We start from the raw sequence: 21,562 nt of genomic DNA on the forward strand, positions 1-21,562 counted from the left end.
TTAGACACGGCAATTTTTTTGATTGATCAACCTTTAAATAACGGAGACCCATTTAGTAGTTGAAGAGGAGAAGATTTTTAATTTAAAGGAAACTCCGTTGACAGACAATAGGCAACGTACGAATATTGACGGAAGTACAGCAACGGACAACAGACATATCGATGAAGAACAACGGACGGACGTACGACGTACAACATATTTACTGTCGATGTCGTATACTTACAAGATCTTACAAACATCTGATCCATGATGTAACAATTTGCGTGTAGTGTGGGTAGCCCGACGATACCAGTGGCAGCCCACTGACTGGCTAAAAGGGGGCCCGGTCCGGTCAAGCTTTAGTCATTCAAGATTTATTGAAAACGCTCAGACACATAAATGTGTAACATGAGGTCAATACATAAACAATTGAATGACGATATGATGCATGCAGTACTATCTAAACACATAGAAAAACATTTGTACATATTTAAGAATAAACAAGCAAATTTTCTTAATAAAATATGATAGCCATTAGTAGACTGCCATATTACATATGGACAATAATCCTTCCATTTTAATGTATTGCGGATTAATAGTATAATATCTAGGTAAGTATTGCATGGTTTTTATAATTAACAATGATATAATCATAAGGACATACAAATAAAACATGAAATTCTTCACCAACAAATTTATGACATAAAGTATATATTCTCTGGTCTAGGTATATTTTATTTTATTTACAGTCAATAATTTTTTTTCAGTAAAGGGGATGCCTCTGGATACATAAAAGGGATATTAACATGTGTAATGATGAAAAGGGGTATATTGATATCACGGTTAATTCAGAAATTCGATCGAGTATTTGCGTGAATTTATTATTGCGAATTTGTCATTTAAGTCTAAAATGGATTATGCTATTTTAATTGTTGCCACGAAAACCCGCCTTTGAAATATATATTACAAGATAATTGTTCAGGATTAGCCTACATAGACACTTGTATTTTAAAATGGTATCTTTAAAATAATGACGGAAGGATCCTGAATCTGAGACTACTATAACACAGTTATAGTAGTCTCAGCCTGAATACACCTGCATGAATTGTATTTTTTGTGTGTGTATATTTATCAGTTACACTGACAAACAGAAGTATGCATCTTTAAAATAAATTCGTTGTCCCCTTTTCTTTCGGGAACTCGTCTTAATTTTATCGAATTGAAATAAAAACAAAAACATTGCAGGTGCTCTGTAAAATACTCATTTAAATCTCGCGCCGTTTTTCACTGATACATTTTGGCGGGTAGTGTTCTTGCATAAAATTCTTATAATGAGAAGCTATTAATTTGCAGTAGAAAATCCAACATTTTGATTGCTACTATGCAGACTTATTTTTACACTGATTCACGAAAAATATAAAAATAATAACGAGAAACGATAATTTTCAAGTTTGTTTTGGTTTGAAAAGTCGGTCATACAGCGCCACCTCTTGGGATTTCCCTACAATATGGCGCGACTGAGGTTCCCCGGTCGTCCTGGCTGTAGATTTGGCCGATTAGGTGTTAGATATGGTGCCGATGAGGCTGATAATTTCCAGGATCCTGTGTTAGCATGGGTTGCTAATATACACAGAGGGTTGCGACAATTCAGAGAACTATGCGGGGAATCTGACGAGGTAACTAAACTTGTTACATTTCACTCATTCAAAATGGCTTCCACCGATGATATTTACCGTTACAAACGTACATATTTCGTCAGATTTAATATATTGCAAGCATTTCCGTGCTCTCAGATATTGATTCTAGTAAAATTCAATCTATCAGCAAATGCATGCATATACATATGGCTAACAATTCTTTCGAATTGCAGAATTATTGGCATTTTTGGAGAGGTAATAATCCATTTTCTCAAACAGACAAGTCAAAATGGCTGAAGAAATGTACATTTCTTGCATCAGTCTTATTTATAGACTGTGAAAGTGTACAAATTATCTTAGTGTTGATATTCATTTGCAGTTGAGTCTCATCATCATTCAAATCAATATTAATACAAGTGATTAATTCTGTGTTATTTTTTAGTTCAATTCTTTTCTAGAGATAATAGACTGATATTTTTTCAGTTGCATATTTGCAGGGCATTCAAGTCTCAAGCTAAATCATAAACAGATAAATGTGTGAGTTTTCAAGATGTTTTCGCCATTAGCCTTCTTCAGTTCTTTATTTTTCCTCTCAATATATCACTGATGAGAAATCATCAAAACTTAATATAGTTTATTTATTCAAAAAGAGCTTGAATTTCTCTTATGGATGTGGTTTGTTGTATATTTCTCACTTGAATAGATATTTCTCTTGTAGAGTTTGTTATGAAAAGTGATATGAAATTGAAATCAGAAAATATGTGTTTTGAATGGCTTATCCAGCATCATTAGTTTACATGACTATTTCTGAAGTCATTTATGTCTTTCAAAGGTTAAGACAATGTACAGTTTGTCAATGGCAAGGGCTATATTTCTTCAATAATAGTGTATGCAGTAACAAAAAACTTGACACTTTTACCATGTTTACCTGAACATCTTCTTTTTGTCAAGTTTGATGTAATTTTCATGTATTTGGCAAAACTTTTAGGAATTTTGGTCCTCAATGCTCTTCAACTTCGTACTTTATTTTAATTTGGCCTTTTAAACTTTTTTGAATTCAAGCGTCACTGATGAGTCTTTTGTAGACGAAATGCGCGTCTGGCGTATATACTTAATTTATTCCTGGTATCTATGATGAGTTTATTTATTTCATTCTGCCCCAATGTAAAAAAAAGTTTCAAAACACCCTTTTAAAAGTTTTGACAGGACATATGACATCATACTTGAATTTTCTAAAGACAAGATCAATTATTAGAAGATTTTAAATTTTACAAAAGAAGAGTGTTGTCTACTAGTACTAAGATAAACAATCTGAGTTGCATATACAATGTACATGTTATGATGTAAACAGGTCTTATGTGTGGATGTCTGCACCTCCGTCCAACGACTGTTTTGCCAGACTAAGCTGGAGTCGTTTGGCAATACAGTTGTTGGACGTCCTCAGAGTAATCTCAGACTAGTAAAAAGTCTAGTTTACTTACTAGTTGAAGTGGAACTGCTTTATGACTTGAATAATTCCTTTTACTACAAGCAGGGTTTCCCCTGGGTCAATTATTTTTTTCGCCACCTCTTTCGCCAAAACAATATATTTTTCGCCACTTTAATATTTTTTTCGCCAGGTAGCATTACTATATTTATCATTTAAAATTTACCTTTTTCTACCCCCCCCCCCCCCCCCCCCCCCCTTTTCCCCTTTCCTTTAAATAAGGTAATTTTGCCCCATTGTGTCTATGATTATTCTCTCAAACTTATTTTAGAGTCTACTTTTAATGAATAAACATTCAACATTTACTCAAAACAACAGATTTTGTTTTTAACTTAAAAGGTAAAAATATTCATTGTATTTTAAACAACTTTTCTAAATGAGGGGTCACTACACTTTTAATAATACAGAAAATATAAGTCCCAGAATATAACAAAAATAATGTCCATGTTTTCATTACTAGTATATAAACCAGTATAGTTCGTAGAGAAAGTTTCTTTAAAAGAAAAAATACTGATGTGCTCTTTTGAACTAAGAAGTTGTTTTTACAACAAAAGAAAAGCTTTTATGACATGAAATTGATCCCTCATTTCATGTGTAGTCATAACATTGAAGAGTTACTCTCATTAGAGGGGTTGTTCCCAACCTTTTGAATATATTTCTTCATAACAACAGTTTTCTTTTCTTGACCATCGTAAATGAAAAGGTTGAGACGTAAAACTATGCTTGAAAAACGTGTGTCACTTAAACGAATTTCAAGAAGTCTCCCTAATCAATTACCCAGGCCTGGGGCCATTACATTGCAATGTAATGCATTACATTACAATTACTTTGTGATTCTTCCATTACAATTACAATTACAATTACATTTTTTCTCACATGTAATGCATTAAATTACAATTACTTTGCCTGTGTAATGCATTACATTACACATTACTTTTTCAATATAAAAACAAAAAGCATTTCAAAAACAGAGGTATATGTACATATGTATACAGTGTTAGGTACATAGACTTCAAATACTGGTCAATTGATATGTCCATTGCACTTTATCATCATACGTGGTTTAAATGTGATGCCATTAAGAGAACAGCGATCAGTTCTGTACACCTTTGCGGCAATACTAAAATGCCTTTCTACAGGAGTTTATGTGTGGGAAATGGCTAAATACTTGATAGCTGTATTAACCAAAGAAGAAAGGCACACTGAATTTGAATTCCATTATTCCAGTGCATTGATTGAAATTTCTTCACATGGCTCATACAAGTAGATGTCAACATCATGTACTGCACCTTACCTGTGTCTATACCCTTTGATTGAGTAGTAGGAGGCATGAAACTGAAAAAGTCACTTTTAAGTTTCTAATTAGGTGGTGGTAAAAAATAAATAAATTATCATATAATTTTGTTTCTAACATTGATCACTTAATCATTAAGACATCATTAAGGATTTCAAAGGGATATAATAAATGTGTCATTAAAGGATTATCTTGTGAAATGCCTAAGGGTTCTGTGAGGACAAACATAAGTTGAGAAGATTTGATTGCAATAAAAACATTGTGATATTAATTAGGTGAAATAACAACACAGACAGGACCCAAACCACAGTTTGGTTTAAAAATGTTGTTTGATATATTCAATATTTCATTGAAATTCATGTAAGGTGTGTATAGAATTATGAAATTTTCATCTTCATATTTTTTTCAGTGATCTATATAGTTTTGTTTGATAATTTTTTTTATAAGATTTTTCAAAGACCACCTAACACCAAAATATTCCCATATCATATTAAACAAATATCAGAAACCAAGATCAAAGACTTGATATTTTTACCATTTTATATTTCTTACCTTAATGTGTGTTTTAAAGATTGATGTAATTTATTTAATACAGTAATTAGCTGTGACAAAATTTCATTCCATACTTTCCTTTGTTTTTGTTAATATTTTATTTTTATTATACAATATTCTTCAATTTTATCTATTTAACCAATTTGTAATGAAAAGTAATGTACTGTAATGGAGGCATTACATCAATTTTTAACTAAAGTAATCATTACATTACATGTAATTGTAATGCAGAAAATGTGCATTACAAATTACTTTGCATTACATCCAAAAAAAGTAATATTACAATGCATTACAATTACAAATTACCATTACCCCAGGCCTGCAATTACCTATATTAAAGTCAAAGGATAAGTACAGTTTTAAATCGGAGATTGTTCTTGCTTTTGCACATTTTTCGTAACAACAAGAGCTTTCCTTTTAAACTATCGTGAAAAGGAGAGGAGACGTCGAGAATTTGCCTCTAACACGTGCGTCTAAGTGGTAAATAAATTCTGTATGTGACATTTAACGGAAGCCATTTAACCATATCATTTTGTCAAACAAATTAATCGACACCTTTATTAATTAGTCCTTTGTTGTCGATAGCTATAAAATGCAATCAGCTGATTATTGATTTTCTGTACAAATCTTTATGAGGTCAAGGAGAATTCCGAATATTGTATGATTGGGTAAAGTCCGAGATACTCGAAAAAAAGTAAATAAACAAGATGGAGGAAAATAAATCGTTCTATATTTTTCTTTAGCCAAATTCTTTCGCAAATGATGAATTTTTATCGCCACAATTATTATTTTTTCGCAAATTGCGAAAATGGCGACCGCCAGCGGAAACCCTGACTACAAGTCTTAGTCCTGGTATGGTCAGAACTTTTATATTCTATGTAGGATATTTATTACTATCAGAGATACCACTTCAAGTGACTTAGGTGAATCGTGGTTTATGTTTTGTTTTAGAAACAAATTTATTACTCTAGATATGCAGCTGAGGAGTCCTTTAGTTAATTGATTATATCTGTGGTGTCTGTATTTTGAAATCATTGGTATAGAAACCTTAAAGTAAAACAAAGTTATTAATTTTAAACTCTTTAGTGAGATGACATCTAAATAGAAAATTTGTCATTAAGAATTGTCAGGCAATAAAACCCTTGATGCACTGGGGTGTCCATTTGAATGTGTGTGATGTTTATATTTGCAACACTTTCTATATAGATCTATATATAAGATATTGTGATAAGAGTGCAATGAGACGACTCTCTATCCAATGTATAGAAAGTTAAACAATATTAAATCAAGTACAGTCTTCTACACCGAACATCAAGCTTTAAAGGGCCCCAAATATGACTAGCATAAAACCATTTAAACAGGAAAACTAATGGTCTAATCTAAATGTTAATGAACCACATCTCATTACCTGATTAATGAAAGACAACCACTGAACAACAGGTTCCTGACTTAACACAGTCTGGTGCAAACAGATGCAGCATGTTAAAACGTTAGTGTTATAACAGACGTGCCAACCTTCAACCTGACCTGAGGTAATAGTGGAACATAACAACATAAAAAGACACACTATGAAATATCAATTGAAATGGCTTAACTCAATCAATAAAACAAGTACATTGTACACATAACTGAACTTGATCTATGGCACAATGAAAATACAAAACTTATTAAAATAAATAAAATAAATTGGTTGTTCATAGTACTCATGGTACTAGAACAATAGTGAAAAGGGATATTAAGTCTGAAGACTTGTAGTTTAATGCTTTCTGCATGTTCAATATATATATAACCCTTGCAACTTTGATCTCTCATATGGATATGTATACTGTACTAATTTAAGAGTGGTCAACAGAATTCTGCCTGACTATTTGGAATAATAGATTAAAGATATATGTACAGTATGTGTACACATAAGGAAAATTTTGCTATTTATTGTCTACAATAGTTGCATAATAATTACAAACTAACTAATCAAAAATCTCAACAAGACATGCTGTCTGAGAATTCTGATTAATTGATTAGACTTTTCTTAATAAATTATTAAATTTGCTTTCAGGATGATGAGTTTCAAGGGTTTACTGCTCAGGATGTCAGAGCAGCTGAAAAGAAACTGGCAAAATATGAGGCAGACTTATACGGAGAGGAAGAGGAAACTCCTATTTCCACTGTTTCTCCTGACACAAGCTTTAGTCCAACATCAACCCTATGCATATCAACCAGGTTTACCAAACAGAGGGAGAGTATTGATAATTTACCTACGTCTGAAAGGACAAGGAATAGACAAAAAACAGTGATTCGTCGTTCATACAAAGACTTACTAACCAAAGGAATCGCTAAACCTACTAAATCTTATGTTATAAAGTCGCGTAAAGATTTAATTACACCACAAGCAGAAACAAGGCATGCACTTTCATCTTACCACAAAATGCCAAAGTGTGTCTCCCCTGAAATGCGTAAATTTTATGAACAAGGTTACAGAATCCGATTATCTGGACGATTTAAGGGATCTAGAGTGATATTTGGAGTTGGTCTACCGAAATATTTAAATATTGTGACTCGTAAATCATATGTCCCCATAGGTTCCCCATCTAGTTCTTTTGAGCAGATAGATAATGAATCACCAGAGCAGTACTATCTGAAGCCATACAAAAAGAGGAAAGAACGAGATAAGAAATTTACAGTTGTTAGTACTATAGCAAAAAGAGGAAGTAAAAACATTGCAAAGTCTTTACTTGACAAGGCTAAAAAAGGAAAAGAAGATCCTGCAGCTAAGAAACACAAAAAAACGGTGAAGAAAAAACAGTTTGTATTACCAACACAAAGTTCAAGGTCATCAAGAGTCATTATACCAACCAAAAGATTCATAGAAGATGAAATTAGCCCAATAACCAAGAAAAAGAAAGAAAATCTGTTTGATACTTCCTTAACATCAAGTTTTAAACAACCTTTTACATCACCATCATCACAGAAAAAAATGGACAAACTTACTATTCAGACAGACTTTCCAAGCACTGCTGGATTTGGCTCATTTTCACCAAGTAAGAATATACATATATGGATTTTTGTAAAATTGTACATGTTTAATATTTGAATCTATCTGTGCCAAAACCTTTTCCAACTACTATCTCCATGTCAGAGAATAATCTGACATTTTTTTTGTATTTAAAAAAGCTTTTCAAATATTAGTCAAAATAATATTGTACTAGTCTGGGGAATCAAACTACATTGTAGGGATCACGGTGCAGACTTCTTTTTATATTAAATAGATTTTCATTAATTCAAACATTTTGTGACATATAATTCAAAAAAATAATGGTTACAAAGCAATAAAGAAGGTCTTTAACAGAAGTAACATTTGTATTAAGATGACATTGAATAACTTAGATGTTAAACTTTGACAATGATTTAGATTATTTGTCTGAAAATATTAGCATGATAATTTTAGTTTTAAAACTTGTAGATAATTATTCACATGTACATGTATAAAGAGATAAACGAAGATGTAGTATGAGTGCCAATGAAACAACTCTCCATCCAAGTTACAGTTCATTAAAGTTACTATATATATATTTAATCTGTGTATAAAAATTAATCTGTCAATTTTAAGTTGCACTTTATAACATTTTTTCCTAGGCATATACAGAAAAGCTAGTCTGTTTGACCAGCCATTGATTACAGAAGGTAAAAGGGAGAGAAGACCAAGTCAAAAAGTAAAAATGGTTGAAGGAACAGAGAATGAATATAAAAGTCCTTTTAGATCTGATGAATTCAACGAGGCAAGAAAGGTCCATTTAACACCATCAAAACTTGGTCATAGTTTGCATTCTCCAACATTGTCACCACCAATAATAATGGCACCCCCTAAATTTGGTAGCACGCCATTCAGATCACTTACACAGCAAAACATCGAAGTAGAGGCAACTAAAAGGAGTGGACATAATATTCTAAGGAAAGCTAAATTACAGCTTAATAGAGCAGCGCTCAATAGGTCTAAGGCTGCATTAGCTAAATCATTGAAGAAAGAAATGAAGAGGGAAGAGAAAAACAAGAAGAGATTATCATTATATGAGTCTGATTTAGGTTATTCTACATATACTGGAGGATCTCAGACCTACATGGACAAAGAAGGTCCTGAAAATGATCCAGATCAAAACACAGGTATTAAAAGGATGCAACTAATGAAAATCACCCTGATCAAATGTGAATAAGAAATCTTTGATTTAAAGAGAAAGTTAGCTGTACAATATTTAAGGATGTAGTTTAAGGTGTAAAAACAATGATGGTGATGTTTAACTTGATTTAGGCTGTTAAATATCATACATTTTATTTAACTACTTCTAGCATGACTAGACATTTCAACCTGTGTGCTGCAACTATTTTGTCTTTAATACCAACAAAAAATAATTTGTAAAAAGTATGTTTGAAAGCTGACGCTTGTGACAATCGTGAATAAAGGCATGATGTATTTAGATCCATCCAAATAGATCCTAATAACAAATTCAAAGCAAGTTTAATGATTTAGAGAATTGAATTAGGTATTTTAGAATACATGTAAGTATAATGCTACTTATCTATTATTGAGGTTTTATTTTCTATTTCAGAAAAGATATATTCCTGTAAAGTTTGTGGAGTTACAAGTAATAGTAGAAACAATATGATAAGAGGTGCTATATGTAATCCTTGTTATAAATGGCATAAACGGGATCCAGCCTTGGGAAAAGAACCCTGTCAAAACAAAGGTAAATACGGCAATATCTTTCTATTCACAGATCATTTTACAAAGACCCTTTTACAAATTTGGGATATGCAGATTAAGTGTTTTGGTCTAAATTTGTGTCCCAAAAATTCATTTCTGAATAGTTCAGTTTATTTAGTAATTCCTTGCAGGTTTAATGAAAATTATATTTTTGGTTTGGGGTAAAAAAATACTTGAAATGCAATCAAAACCCTATGTTACTCATTACTTTTCAGACACAAAAAATATAGTGCATTGATCATAACATTCTAAATATCCATGATGTTCAGAACATTATTAGAAATTTATAAATGAAATTTCTTCTTGTTTTTCTCTTCCCTCTTCATTTCTTTCTTTAATGATTTAGCTAATGCTACCTTAGACATATTGAGCGCAGCTTTATTTAGCTTTCCGTAGAATATTATGTCCACTTCGTTTAGTTGCCTGTACATGTTGTAACTTGAGAAATTCAAGATACAAGGTCATAAAGGTGCAGGAATATTATATATTATATCTGTTTTAAAGTTAAAGTCATCTTTATAAATTTGAATTATCTTCCTTTGTTCAGAATTGAAGTTGAATCAACTTTAATTTTACTCTGATAAATTAAGGCAATCTTTACCCTTCAGTACTTACACACACTTTAAATTTTGGTTTGTTATAAAGTTTTAAAGAATATTTGTGGATGTAAATGCTGGTTTCTGGCTCTGCCAACTATGAATCACTGCTCGCAAAGTTTTAATTTCAGGGTTAGATGTTCTTCTTTTTGCTTTAAATATAATGCTGTTATTTCATTTTATTCACATTGAGAATGCAGTCTCAATAATATGTTTTAATAAAAGTATAATTTGTTCTAATCAGTTTTGATTTTTTTTGTCTTTAAAGGAACATGTGACAATTCCATACCAAACAAATCTTTATGCAGACCATGCAAATACAGAAAGGCATGTACAGTATATTTTACATCAGCAGGGAAACCAGTTCCAAAATTTAAAATAAAAATATCTAAAGATAAATTGAAACATACTAGTCCTTTAAAATCACCACTGAGAAGTACAGAAGGAACAAGGTCAATTGAAGACATGGTGGAGCTCAAGAAAGACGAAAAGAAAAAACCTACATATTTAGAAATGATGCATACGTCTGTAGGGGAGCTTATGGATCTAGGTATATTATCACAATGACATGTATGATTAATGTAATGATAATGTAATGGCTGTTGGAGAGACAAGGAATCTCCTTATTGTAGATTTAATGTTATTGAAGATTCCAAATCATATACCACATTCACAGAAAATCTGTTTATTTTTTGTCCAGTTTTTTTTTTAATAATTTTACAAATACAACTCAATACTGTCAGATGATTTTGAATATCTCAGTGCATATCTTTTCTATGATGTGCATGTTGCTTAAATCACAAATAGTAGTGGAAGATGAAAAAAACTGGACAATTCTTTCTAGTTTCATAGATTTCATCTGATGTATAAAGGTTGTTCCAGAATGATTGCCATTTGGGGAGAGAGTATCTTTATACTTTGATTTCTTCTATTTTAATTTTGATGGGTAGTACCAGTGATAATTTTAGATAGATAGGCTGAACATTTATAGGAAATTGTCAATATAAATTAATTGTCTTGAAATTTATATTGTTGTATGGACCTCAATGTTGACAATGATTACTTTTTTCACAAGACTAAACTAAACGTTCTGGGTTATACATAGTAAATCAATTGTTTGTATTTTTTGTAGATGAGCCCCCTTCACCATCATCTCCTATTCAACAAACAGATACAGGCGATCTAAGTGATGTCACGACTTCACCAGAAAGTCATACCTCACCACAGTCTAACGCCAGAGGTCCTCGTATCAAACATGTATGTAGGAAGGCAGCCGTTGTTCTTGGTAAAACTGTAGCTAAATTCCCACAGACTGAACTGACACTTAGTGCCCTGCCAAAGGGAGAGAAGAAGAAATTACTGAAGCAAGATGAACTGGACAAAGCAGGTGGGATTAAAAAGGTGTTTTATTACTTATTTTACTAGTTACAAACAATATTCTTTTATTAACAAGAAAAAAATGTTTGTTGCGTTTGAGCCAAAAGGCAATGCTAGTACTTTAAATGTCTCCAAAAATTTCCATGGTGGTTTTAAAGAAAGATTGCTGGTCCTCACTTTTATTTCTTTTGCAAAATGCCAAAATCATATAAATCATGATAATAGTTCTTTGCAAAGTTATGGTAGACAAAGCCTTCAGACCACCACTTTTTGAAAACTTTAAAATGTGACTGCTTTAAATACTAATATATATATTCCTTACTTAAATGACATTATTCATTGATATATTCCTAAGTTAGTATCTGATTTATGATACTTTTTAGATTTACAGTTAAACTGTCTGTACATGTGTTGTATTTGTCTTGCTTAAATTGTTGGATCTGACATGAATATTTTATACATAGTTATATTTTAGTTAGCAGAATATCATTACATAAGGGGCAAATGTCTGACAATGCCATAATCTGTTACACAAAAAGTATAGAAACAGCAGTTTAACATGGGTCAGTCGGTCCTAAGATATAGGGAAACTCCATTTCGAGCGGGGCTAATTTTATTTTATCTACTGACTTTAATGACTAAAATCCTGTATTGTATTGAAATGGAATCAGGTTAATATTCCCGAACTTGGCATCAGAGTTTGGTCCTCACAGGTCATTTGCAGTAACACAAACGAACTGGGGGGGGGGTCCAGGAATCAGTTTACAATTAGATATTAATAATTCTCACAAATCCAGCAAGTTTTGAAACATGTGAAACTTGCCAAAACTTGCTGAAGTCTGGAAGAAGTAATTTAGTCTTCAAAAATTTATATCAACAGAACATAGATGCTTGGAATACTAATACCTATATTGTGTTTATTATACTACAGCGTATTCAGATGATGAGAAAACTATAGAAGAGATTATCCAGGATGCTGAGGAGGGACAGGATACTTTTATTAGGTCACCACCTGTCAAAGTTATACCGAAAATCAAAATGCACAAAACAACACCACACCAACCAAGTAGTTTGATGATGAAAAAAAGCAAACGTAAACTAAGGTGCAGAAAATGTGTCAACTGTCTAAAAGCAGATTGTGGAAAGTGTCGATACTGCTTGTAAGCATCTTTTCATTGTATGTCTGACTTTATAAGGGCTATTCCATTAAAATGTATGTGGGAGGGTAGGAAGGGATTTCAAAATATCCCTACTAACAAGAACTATTTTTTAGCCAGTTTTGCATATGGTAATAGACACATACTGAAAAAAGACCCATGACCCACATTAAATAACTAAACTTCCCTTCCTTCCTTCCAATATACATTTTAATGGAATAGCCCTTGTGTTTTTGAATGGTAGGTATGGTAATTTCGAGTTGAACTTTATACATCAATGAATTACATTAACATGATTAACAGGGGCAAACAATACATGTATCACATATAAATGACCCAAAAAAGATTTCACAGTAAGTATACTTATCAGGAAAGTACAATATAATACTGAGATTATTAAAAAGCAGAACAATACAACTAATATAACCATTAATCAGTTAAAGAAATTATTTAAAGCTGTTGGCAAGAACGTAAGTCTAGATTAGTTTCCAGAAATTTAGGGGATAGGTAAGTTCTCGTGTAGATATGTTTTTCAATGACCATCTGGTCTCTATTTTTATTAAACTTTAGTACCCAAAGTACCAAAAAAATTGCACTCAAACACATAGTCTGTGTACAATAATCATATTCATGTTTTATGACTAAGAGATGATATTTTACACCATAGAAAGAAAATATGCCAAGTTTTGTTGAAAATAGGAAAATGTAGGATCTATCCCACTTGTTTTCAGAAAATTTCTCTGAAAATTGAACTTTTATTAACATATTATTGTGCGAATTAGATGCTATGCAAAGTAAAAAAAACCAGGAGAACACAAAAACTAAAGGATGATATATATAGAAACCAATATAGCCAAAACCTCCCCACAGTCACCTTCCTGAGGGAGTTGATTCAGTTGAAACTTCAGATTTAGCACACTCAAAATGTTATGAGCTAAAAAAAGACAGACACAATATATCCATTGAATTGTGTCAATACCAAGGGACTTGTAACTATACAACTTTAGGATCAGTAGCTATTAGTCCTAACAGCAGTATTACTGAAAAAGTAACAAAAACCGTCCAAAGTCAAAATTTGCACATATATACATATGGGAGTTGCAGCCTAAGCTAAATCACAATTCCATAATGTTGTGGAATGCATCAAGTTTATGCATGAAGATATATAATAAAAGCCACAAATTTCTATTGTATAAATTTATACTGCAAGCAAGCAAGCAGAGTGAAATACCCATATTATGAAGTTTTATTCCAAGAATAGCAAGCAGAGTGAAGTCCTCTTAACCACTATAAGTTTAGTTGCAAGCAAGCACTGAAGCAGAGTGAAGTTCCCACAAAATGACATTTTGCCAGCAAGCAGAGTTAAGGCCCCATAATATGAAGTTTTGTTGAGCAGAGTTGAGTCCTCTAAACATCAAAGTTGTGCAAGCCAGCAGACTCAAGTCCTCAAAATTTTGAAAAGTTTCATTGCAAGTAGGCATAGTAAAGTTCTCATAATATGAAGTTTTCATTGCAAGCAAGCAACACATTAACTAGGGCATTGTCACATAAAGGCATTAGAGGAAAAGCATCTACTTTATGAATTAAAGAGATTCAAACAGTTCCGGTGAACATAAGGGTGGAAGAGACTGAGGAGTATCAAAAACCATAACTTTATTTGTTCATTTTGTTGGACAAAAGACAACACCAATAAACAAAACAATAAATGATAAGACAAACTGAAGTCCACAAAACAGTCGGGGATTGAGTTAACTAATGAACTTTATGATGGTGATCATGAAATGAATCAAATGTAGAAAGCAGATTTCATACAAGTCATGAACATAGACATTTACTGCATTATTAGACAAATTTGACAATTATAACGCAATGAATTTATGTAGCAAACTTCGGAAGTTCCAATTGTTATTATTTATCTCAAGAACACATTATACTGTTTGATCAAATGCAATCAGGTTCAATTAATTTTAAGATGAATCGAAGTGGTGTCGCATTTACAGTGAAATATCAAGGCTTATGGAAACCTATCAATGACAAAACATGGATCAGGTGGTAAAAGAATGCCTTTGGAAAATTCTCCATATTTCTGAATTTATCAAAACTCTGGTTCCACTTGTGTAACTTCTCTGTACTAACTACACATTCAAATATCTTAGATGTAAGCTCCATATTTAAGCTGGGACGGGATATCTTAAAGGATAAGGGTGAATGTACTGGAACCTTTTTGTGGTAGGGATGAGAGATAATGAGTACCCCACCTTTTCATGTATCTTGAATATGCAGTGTCTATCTAATCTCAGAAGAAATATTGACTTTAGATTACCTTAGTTTATAAAGACACAGATACTTATGATTCAATCAGCAACATTGTTGTATCTTTCAACTTAATTTCTCCACAGTATGAATATCAAAGCTTGAAAAAGCTACTTTTTACAGAGGTGGCTCATCATTACCACTCATTACTGAGAAATTTGACCCTTGTGCATTATATCTAGGCCATATATAGCTTGCTATTCTGTGTGAGGACCGTACTTTGACCTATAATGGTTACTTTTTCAAATTATGACTTTGATGGAGAGTTGTCTCATTGGCACTCATACCAGAGGCGGATTTAGGGGGGGGCCCATAGGGCCCAGTCCCCCCCTTTTTGGGAAAAAAATTTGTTGCTTATATAGGGAATCACTGAAGTGTGACTGGAGCTGGCCCCCTCTGAGCTCATTCAGTGGGCCCCCACTTATGAAAATTCCTGGATCCGCCAGTGCATACCACATCTTCTTTAACCTATGTATACTCAGATTGAAGAAAAGAGATACAGTTTGCTTACTGGAGGACCAGATAGTGCAATTCTAACATCTTTAGAAAATAAACAAAATGTAAAAGTATGCCCCAGAGACAAAAAAAAATGAAAACCCTTCATGAATATTTGAAAGCCACTAAATGACATTAAAGGACAGTAAATTTGAAAGCAAAATTAATGTAAGGACAACTTACAGAATTGATTATTATCTTAACTTCAAAATAATGTCAGAAAAAATGTCTTCTGGATACGAGATTCTTTCAATATTTATTATTTAGGAGGGTACTGGCGGGGGAGTTCTTTAGGATAAATGGTCAAGCACATATTGCATGTGTAGATGATGAAAAGGTTTATAAATTTTCTTTTAATAAGAGTTTCTTTTTCCTCAAATTTCCGCTCCTTTCTTGAATGTTTGTATAAATCATTTATCTGTTCCTGGTTAATAACATTCTACTTCTAATTGTTTCTGATGTATACAAAATAATATTACTATATTTTATTATTCTTTAAAAGGATGAATTTGTTAAATAGACTCTGACATTTACAGGTCAGACTGTCTTGAATAACATTTTAAATAATTTTGTAACTGATTTTATGACTGAATTGAAATTCGTTTTGCTTAAAACTTTGTATGAAATGTAAACAGATCGTTTCTTGGTCGCCAAAGCGTTTGAAAGAAAGCTCGAATTTCAAGCGCAAATTCGACATTGAGTTAATGGCATGTTTGCCACCAAAATTTTCCAGTTTGGATAAATGCTTATTGTTTCAAAAATATGAAAACTAGGTCGTCGTAAGTAACTCTGTTCTAGAGATTTTGATATTGTTTAAGCTCGTATTGCGTTTGCACTGTTGTCAAGTTGCAAATTCGGTGCAATTAACTTCCAATTACGGATCGATATCGAACCGAATTTTGCTGGCTATGCAAGATTCACTGATGTGTGACGTTACCGTTAACCAAAATTAAAATATTTTTCGATTCAATTAAATAAACAAACTTTTAACATCAAAAGACAAACCGTATGATGTTCAAAAAAGCGTTTATACATGTTAGTTCCTGGTATCAGGAAATCACTTGTTTATTTTTTGAAACACCTTCATGTCATGATTGAGTATTAATTGATTGATTACATCTCAATAGAGTATAATCAAGAGAATAACACCAATTTAAATATACTAATTATCATAAAAACAGTTGCTAAGTCTGCTTTTCTAAATTTAAAAACTTATAAATAAACTTGAATGAAAGCTTAGTTTGTGTGCATCAATTATTAATTTAGCCCTTTAAAGTCTGAAGCATCAGGCAAGTACTGTAAGCTTACACAAAACTTTGTTAATGAATGTTAAAAAAATGATAAAATATGTTATTCTGATGAGTAGTTGGATGAGATTTTGATGCAGATTGCTGTACATTACTTATCAGATGTTAGCTGAATTGCACCTAAGAAGATAAGTCTTCCTTTGACAATTAAAAGAAAAAAAATCTTGATTATATTCAGCAAAACTTGCTTATTTTGTCTTCAAATTTTCAAATTACACTGTAATAATGTACATGTAAATAAATTAAAAAAAAGAAACTAGAATTTCATTGAAAATTCCAAGGGAGATAATTTTTTATAACAAAGTTAGCTTAATTTTTTGGTTCACATAGAAATGTCAAGTACACAAGCATATATATGCAATGAAAAAATAAGATTATATTATTACTTTTATTTTGAATTAATAAAGTAAGAACTTCTTTAGGTAGAGAATTCCATCTTAAATGTATGTGTATTTGTCGCTCCTGTTACGCAGGAAATCTGCGTCTGAGTGTATTTTGAATAAACAGTTAAACAATTATCCATACAGATTAGTCTGAAAGTAATTAGTAGTCATGAAATAATATCTATTATTTTGTGTTTCAGTCAAATTTAATATACATTTTGTAACAGATGGTGCTTATCAATTCACTATTTAAAAAAAATCTCAGCCGTTGACCCAAGTTTTTGCATGAAGTTTTATAATCATTGTACTCTAATCTTGAAGCTCTTGCTGAAATATTTTCCATCTTCTTTGTATTTAATTCTGAAAGAAAAAAGGCAAAATTAATTGGCTTAAATTTAAATTAGTAAAAGTATGAAAAATAGTTATTGTGTTCAGTTCACTCAGCTGAATACCAATACACTTTTAAATGTTTTAAAACTGTTGGTTAACTTTATATTGTTTGCACTTCTAGTACATAGTGAGTAGTACTCAACATACATGTTAGTGCTTTCTCTGTAAACTTTCCTGTTAGTAATTGCGTGAAACTTTTCATACTGCATATTGTGACAGTAATATCTAAAAATCTACCATCTTACTCAATACATGTAGCTACTGGGTGCAGTTTCTGAATGATACCATAAGTATTAGCTCAGATTTTAATGATTATGCTGCATCTGTACAAACTTGTATAATCATGTACTTTAACTTTCTGTTTGGCTGCTTGTTATATAATGTTTAATTGATACGTGTTGTGTATTATACAATGTACATATATTTATATGGATATCTATAAAAAAAAAATAAAAAAAATCTCTCTTTGATCTGTTTGTTATTTCATCAACCACACTTGCATTAACATGCATTAGTAATTATCTACATATTCTTTAAGAACGTAAATAGATCTCATTAATCTTTTTTTTTTTAATCTCATAATTAGTATTGTAATTAAAATTATTGAGGTTGTAATGAATTAAAAACACATTTTAGAAAAATTGATAGCTTGAAAATTTTTCTTAAATGAAAAAATGTTTTATGGTAGGGTGGTACTGGAACCGTACATAATTTTATTATGTCCCTGCCTTAGCATACAGTTTTACCCTTGTCTGTACGCCTCAACCAGATGTTATTAAATTAATACACAATGCACAAAACACAAATCAAGTTTGAATTTGTGTGGCATTTCATAACGACAAAACACAGATCAAATTTGAATTCAGGTGGCGTCTGTTTATATGTTCTAGAGTTATGTCCCTTCACAAATGGAAAAATTGCTGAATTTTTCATTTCTGTTCTGTATCTACATGTAGTTCGTCTCAACAAATGTTATGAAACTTGTATACAATGCATATTTCTACTAAAAACATATTGAGTTTAAATTATGGTGGCCTTACTTTAAAGTTTTATTTATCTAGAGTTATGCTCCTTTGCACATTGACATTGTTAAATTACTGAATTTTTCATTCTGTTCATGAACTTTAGTATGCCTCAACCAACTGTTTTGATACTTATACATAATGCTAATTAACACAAAACACAGATCGAGTTTAAATTTTAATGGAGTCACTATGACAGTTCTAGAGTTATGCCCTTTTACTTGTGGAATAATTGCTAAATTTTTCGTTTCCTTTCTCAAATTTGCCCAAATTAAATGTTATGAAGCTATAACCATAAAACTCGGAACAAGTACAAATTTGGGTAACGTCACTTTTACAGTTCTTGAGTTATGTCCCTTTATAACGATACATGCAAGTGGGGGCATCATATTCCCCATTTATTTGGTGTTATTTGATTTCAACATTTACATTTAGCTATCAAAAAAACAAAAGGTGAGACTTATTTCTATGTTAACAGTCTGGTAAATAATTTTTTTATCTATATTATATAGTATTTATGTTAAAAATTCTGTTTGGAATAATTTTAATTGAATTATTGATCTATCATTATCTTATTTATTAACTTTCAGAGACAAACCTAAGTTTGGTGGGAGAGGTGTTATGAAACAAGCATGTATGTAAGTATATTTTCAGATTTTAAAGCTTATGGACTAGATTAAGTTATTAACTTTCAGAGACAAACCTAAGTTTGGTGGGAGAGGTGTTATGAAACAAGCATGTATGTAAGTATATTTTCAGATTTTAAAGCTTATGGACTAGATTAAGTTGTTACAGTTATGTTTAAAATCCTGCAATAATTATTGACTTTTCCAATTTTTATGCCCCACACAGGGGCATTACCAAGGTTGGGTAGTAAATACCACCCCCGGTATTTACCAGTGGTATTTACCGCCCCAGACAATACTCCCCAAGTGGCCAATACTGGCAAATACTGGTAAATTACATTTTTCAGTCTGCGTCTGTCCATCTGTCCCGCTTCATGTTAAAGTTTTTGATGAAGTCTAATCAACTTAAAACCAAATACAATGTTCCTTTGAAATATATGATGTTTCCAATATTAATGCCAAATTAGATTTTTAATCCCAATTTCAAAGTCCACTGAACATAGAAAATGATAGTTTGATTGGGGTTTCCTATACTATGGACACATTGAAGTTCTCAATACTTTGCCTTACTTAGCCTGAGATGCCAGTGAGCAATTAAAACACTTCATCACAGCCAACAGTAAATAAAAAGGTTTTAAAGTAATTCCTGAGTTAAAAGGACATAGCCAATAGTCTAGTAAAAATCAACCTCTAGACTCGCATAAATGAAAGTGTAGTTCAAAAGAATGAGAGAAGCAAAGGCTGAATATGCACTGTGACTTATCATGCTTATTACCAGATTTCAGATAAAAAAATGATTATTTCATGTATACATTTTCTAATTTTACAGGAAGAAAAATTGTTTAAGTCCTCACTTCTATAAAGCTGGTACCGCACTGGTGGCTTTAAAAGATGACCAACAAGTTATCAGTAATCCTGGACACAGTTCTGAAATGAATAACAACAATGGTAATACTGGTAAATCCTGTCTTAATGTGCTAGGGAGATTTGGACAGAAAACCAGAACAACTTCCTCAACCTATCAGCAAGCAGATGCCAATAATGATGGTTTGTCAGACAAAACACCAGCTGCCATTAGTCGTCAATTACAGTTTGGTGGAAATTCACAAGGCACTCATCATCAGTTATCAAACATTTCAAGAGCTTCCAGATCACAGAGTACTGGTCGACTTTCTACAAAGGTACAGAATTTATAACATACTAATTTCTCGAACTTAAAATTTATTTTTCAAAATATAATGAATTTTTATGTTATCAATCAAAAGCACTAGTTTAAAAGACTGGTAAAAGTGATTAAATATCAACATTGTGGAAATTGATGAAAATGAAAAGTGATAGCATAAACAACAATAGGGAGATTACCTTATAATTTATTACAAAAAAGATGTGAATTTAAGGGATGCTCCAAAAAAAGGTTCAAAATTAACTACACAGATAAATGGGTATGGATATTCAATACTTAACTAAAATACAATATAAAACATATTTGCAATGAAGGAAAATGATTTTTATGATAGCTTAAGATGGCTTATAAATAGGGAAAAAAATATGATAAACTTATAAATAGAAATAAAGATATACATGATAGGCAATAAAATAAATATATACTAATTTTCAAACTTACACAATGTATTTTCATGTTTTATGTTTCATATATTTCTAGTTACCACCAATGCCAGGAGGAAGAAATGAATTATCATTAACCCAGCGAAATAGAAATACTTCTATCCGTTGGTCAAGTCTTAGACCAGATAACCAGGCTCAGCATCGTGTCAAAGCTGATTTCAAGGTAATTTGATCCCTACAAATGGGTCCATACCTCTGCAGGATGACTCATAGTACTCAAGGGTCACCTGTGTCTATTATGGCTGGTAACACAGTTGTCGTCCCTTGGTTTTCGTAGTCTGCAAATATAGTCACTGGTGTGGACAGTGTTTTACTTGCCATTATTTTATAAACTCTTTCCAAATTCATTTCTTCAAAGTTTAATGCATCAAATAGTAAGTAGGGGAATGAAATAACAATTAAAAAAAATTAGGTCATAAATTTTAAAGTAAAGTAGTGATTTGGTCCATTTAAAATTGGATAAAAATAAAAATTTAGATAGGTGTTTAAAGAAGGCAAGGCCCCTTAACATAGAATTGTCCATATTTTTCAAGCTGGTGACGTTTTCTATAATTTTGATTTAATTT

General features: G+C 31.7%; 1 protein-coding gene across 3 annotated transcripts in view; it reads left to right on the forward strand.

Annotated features, from left to right (window-relative positions):
- The first annotated feature begins 1,445 nt into the window (after nt 1-1,445).
- LOC134720934 (uncharacterized) overlaps nt 1,446-21,562 on the forward strand; it is a 70,162-nt gene continuing 50,045 nt past the window's right edge. Inside the window, exons 1-10 of one of the 3 annotated variants that reach the window (XM_063583520.1) lie at nt 1,446-1,655; nt 7,005-7,986; nt 8,582-9,106; nt 9,550-9,687; nt 10,569-10,850; nt 11,433-11,687; nt 12,609-12,837; nt 19,335-19,382; nt 20,200-20,551; nt 21,034-21,159. In XM_063583520.1, the coding sequence (XP_063439590.1) occupies nt 1,488-1,655; nt 7,005-7,986; nt 8,582-9,106; nt 9,550-9,687; nt 10,569-10,850; nt 11,433-11,687; nt 12,609-12,837; nt 19,335-19,382; nt 20,200-20,551; nt 21,034-21,159 (3,105 nt within the window). In that variant the 5' untranslated portion in view covers nt 1,446-1,487. Of the gene's footprint in view, nt 1,656-7,004; nt 7,987-8,581; nt 9,107-9,549; nt 9,688-10,568; nt 10,851-11,432; nt 11,702-12,608; nt 12,838-16,277; nt 16,422-19,334; nt 19,383-20,199; nt 20,552-21,033; nt 21,160-21,562 lie in introns of those variants that run through there. The other 2 variants (XM_063583521.1, XM_063583522.1) reach the window with 2 other exon arrangements.

The sequence above is a fragment of the Mytilus trossulus genome, chromosome 6, assembly GCF_036588685.1.
Source record: "Mytilus trossulus isolate FHL-02 chromosome 6, PNRI_Mtr1.1.1.hap1, whole genome shotgun sequence".
In the NCBI taxonomy this organism is placed as follows: domain Eukaryota; kingdom Metazoa; phylum Mollusca; class Bivalvia; order Mytilida; family Mytilidae; genus Mytilus; species Mytilus trossulus.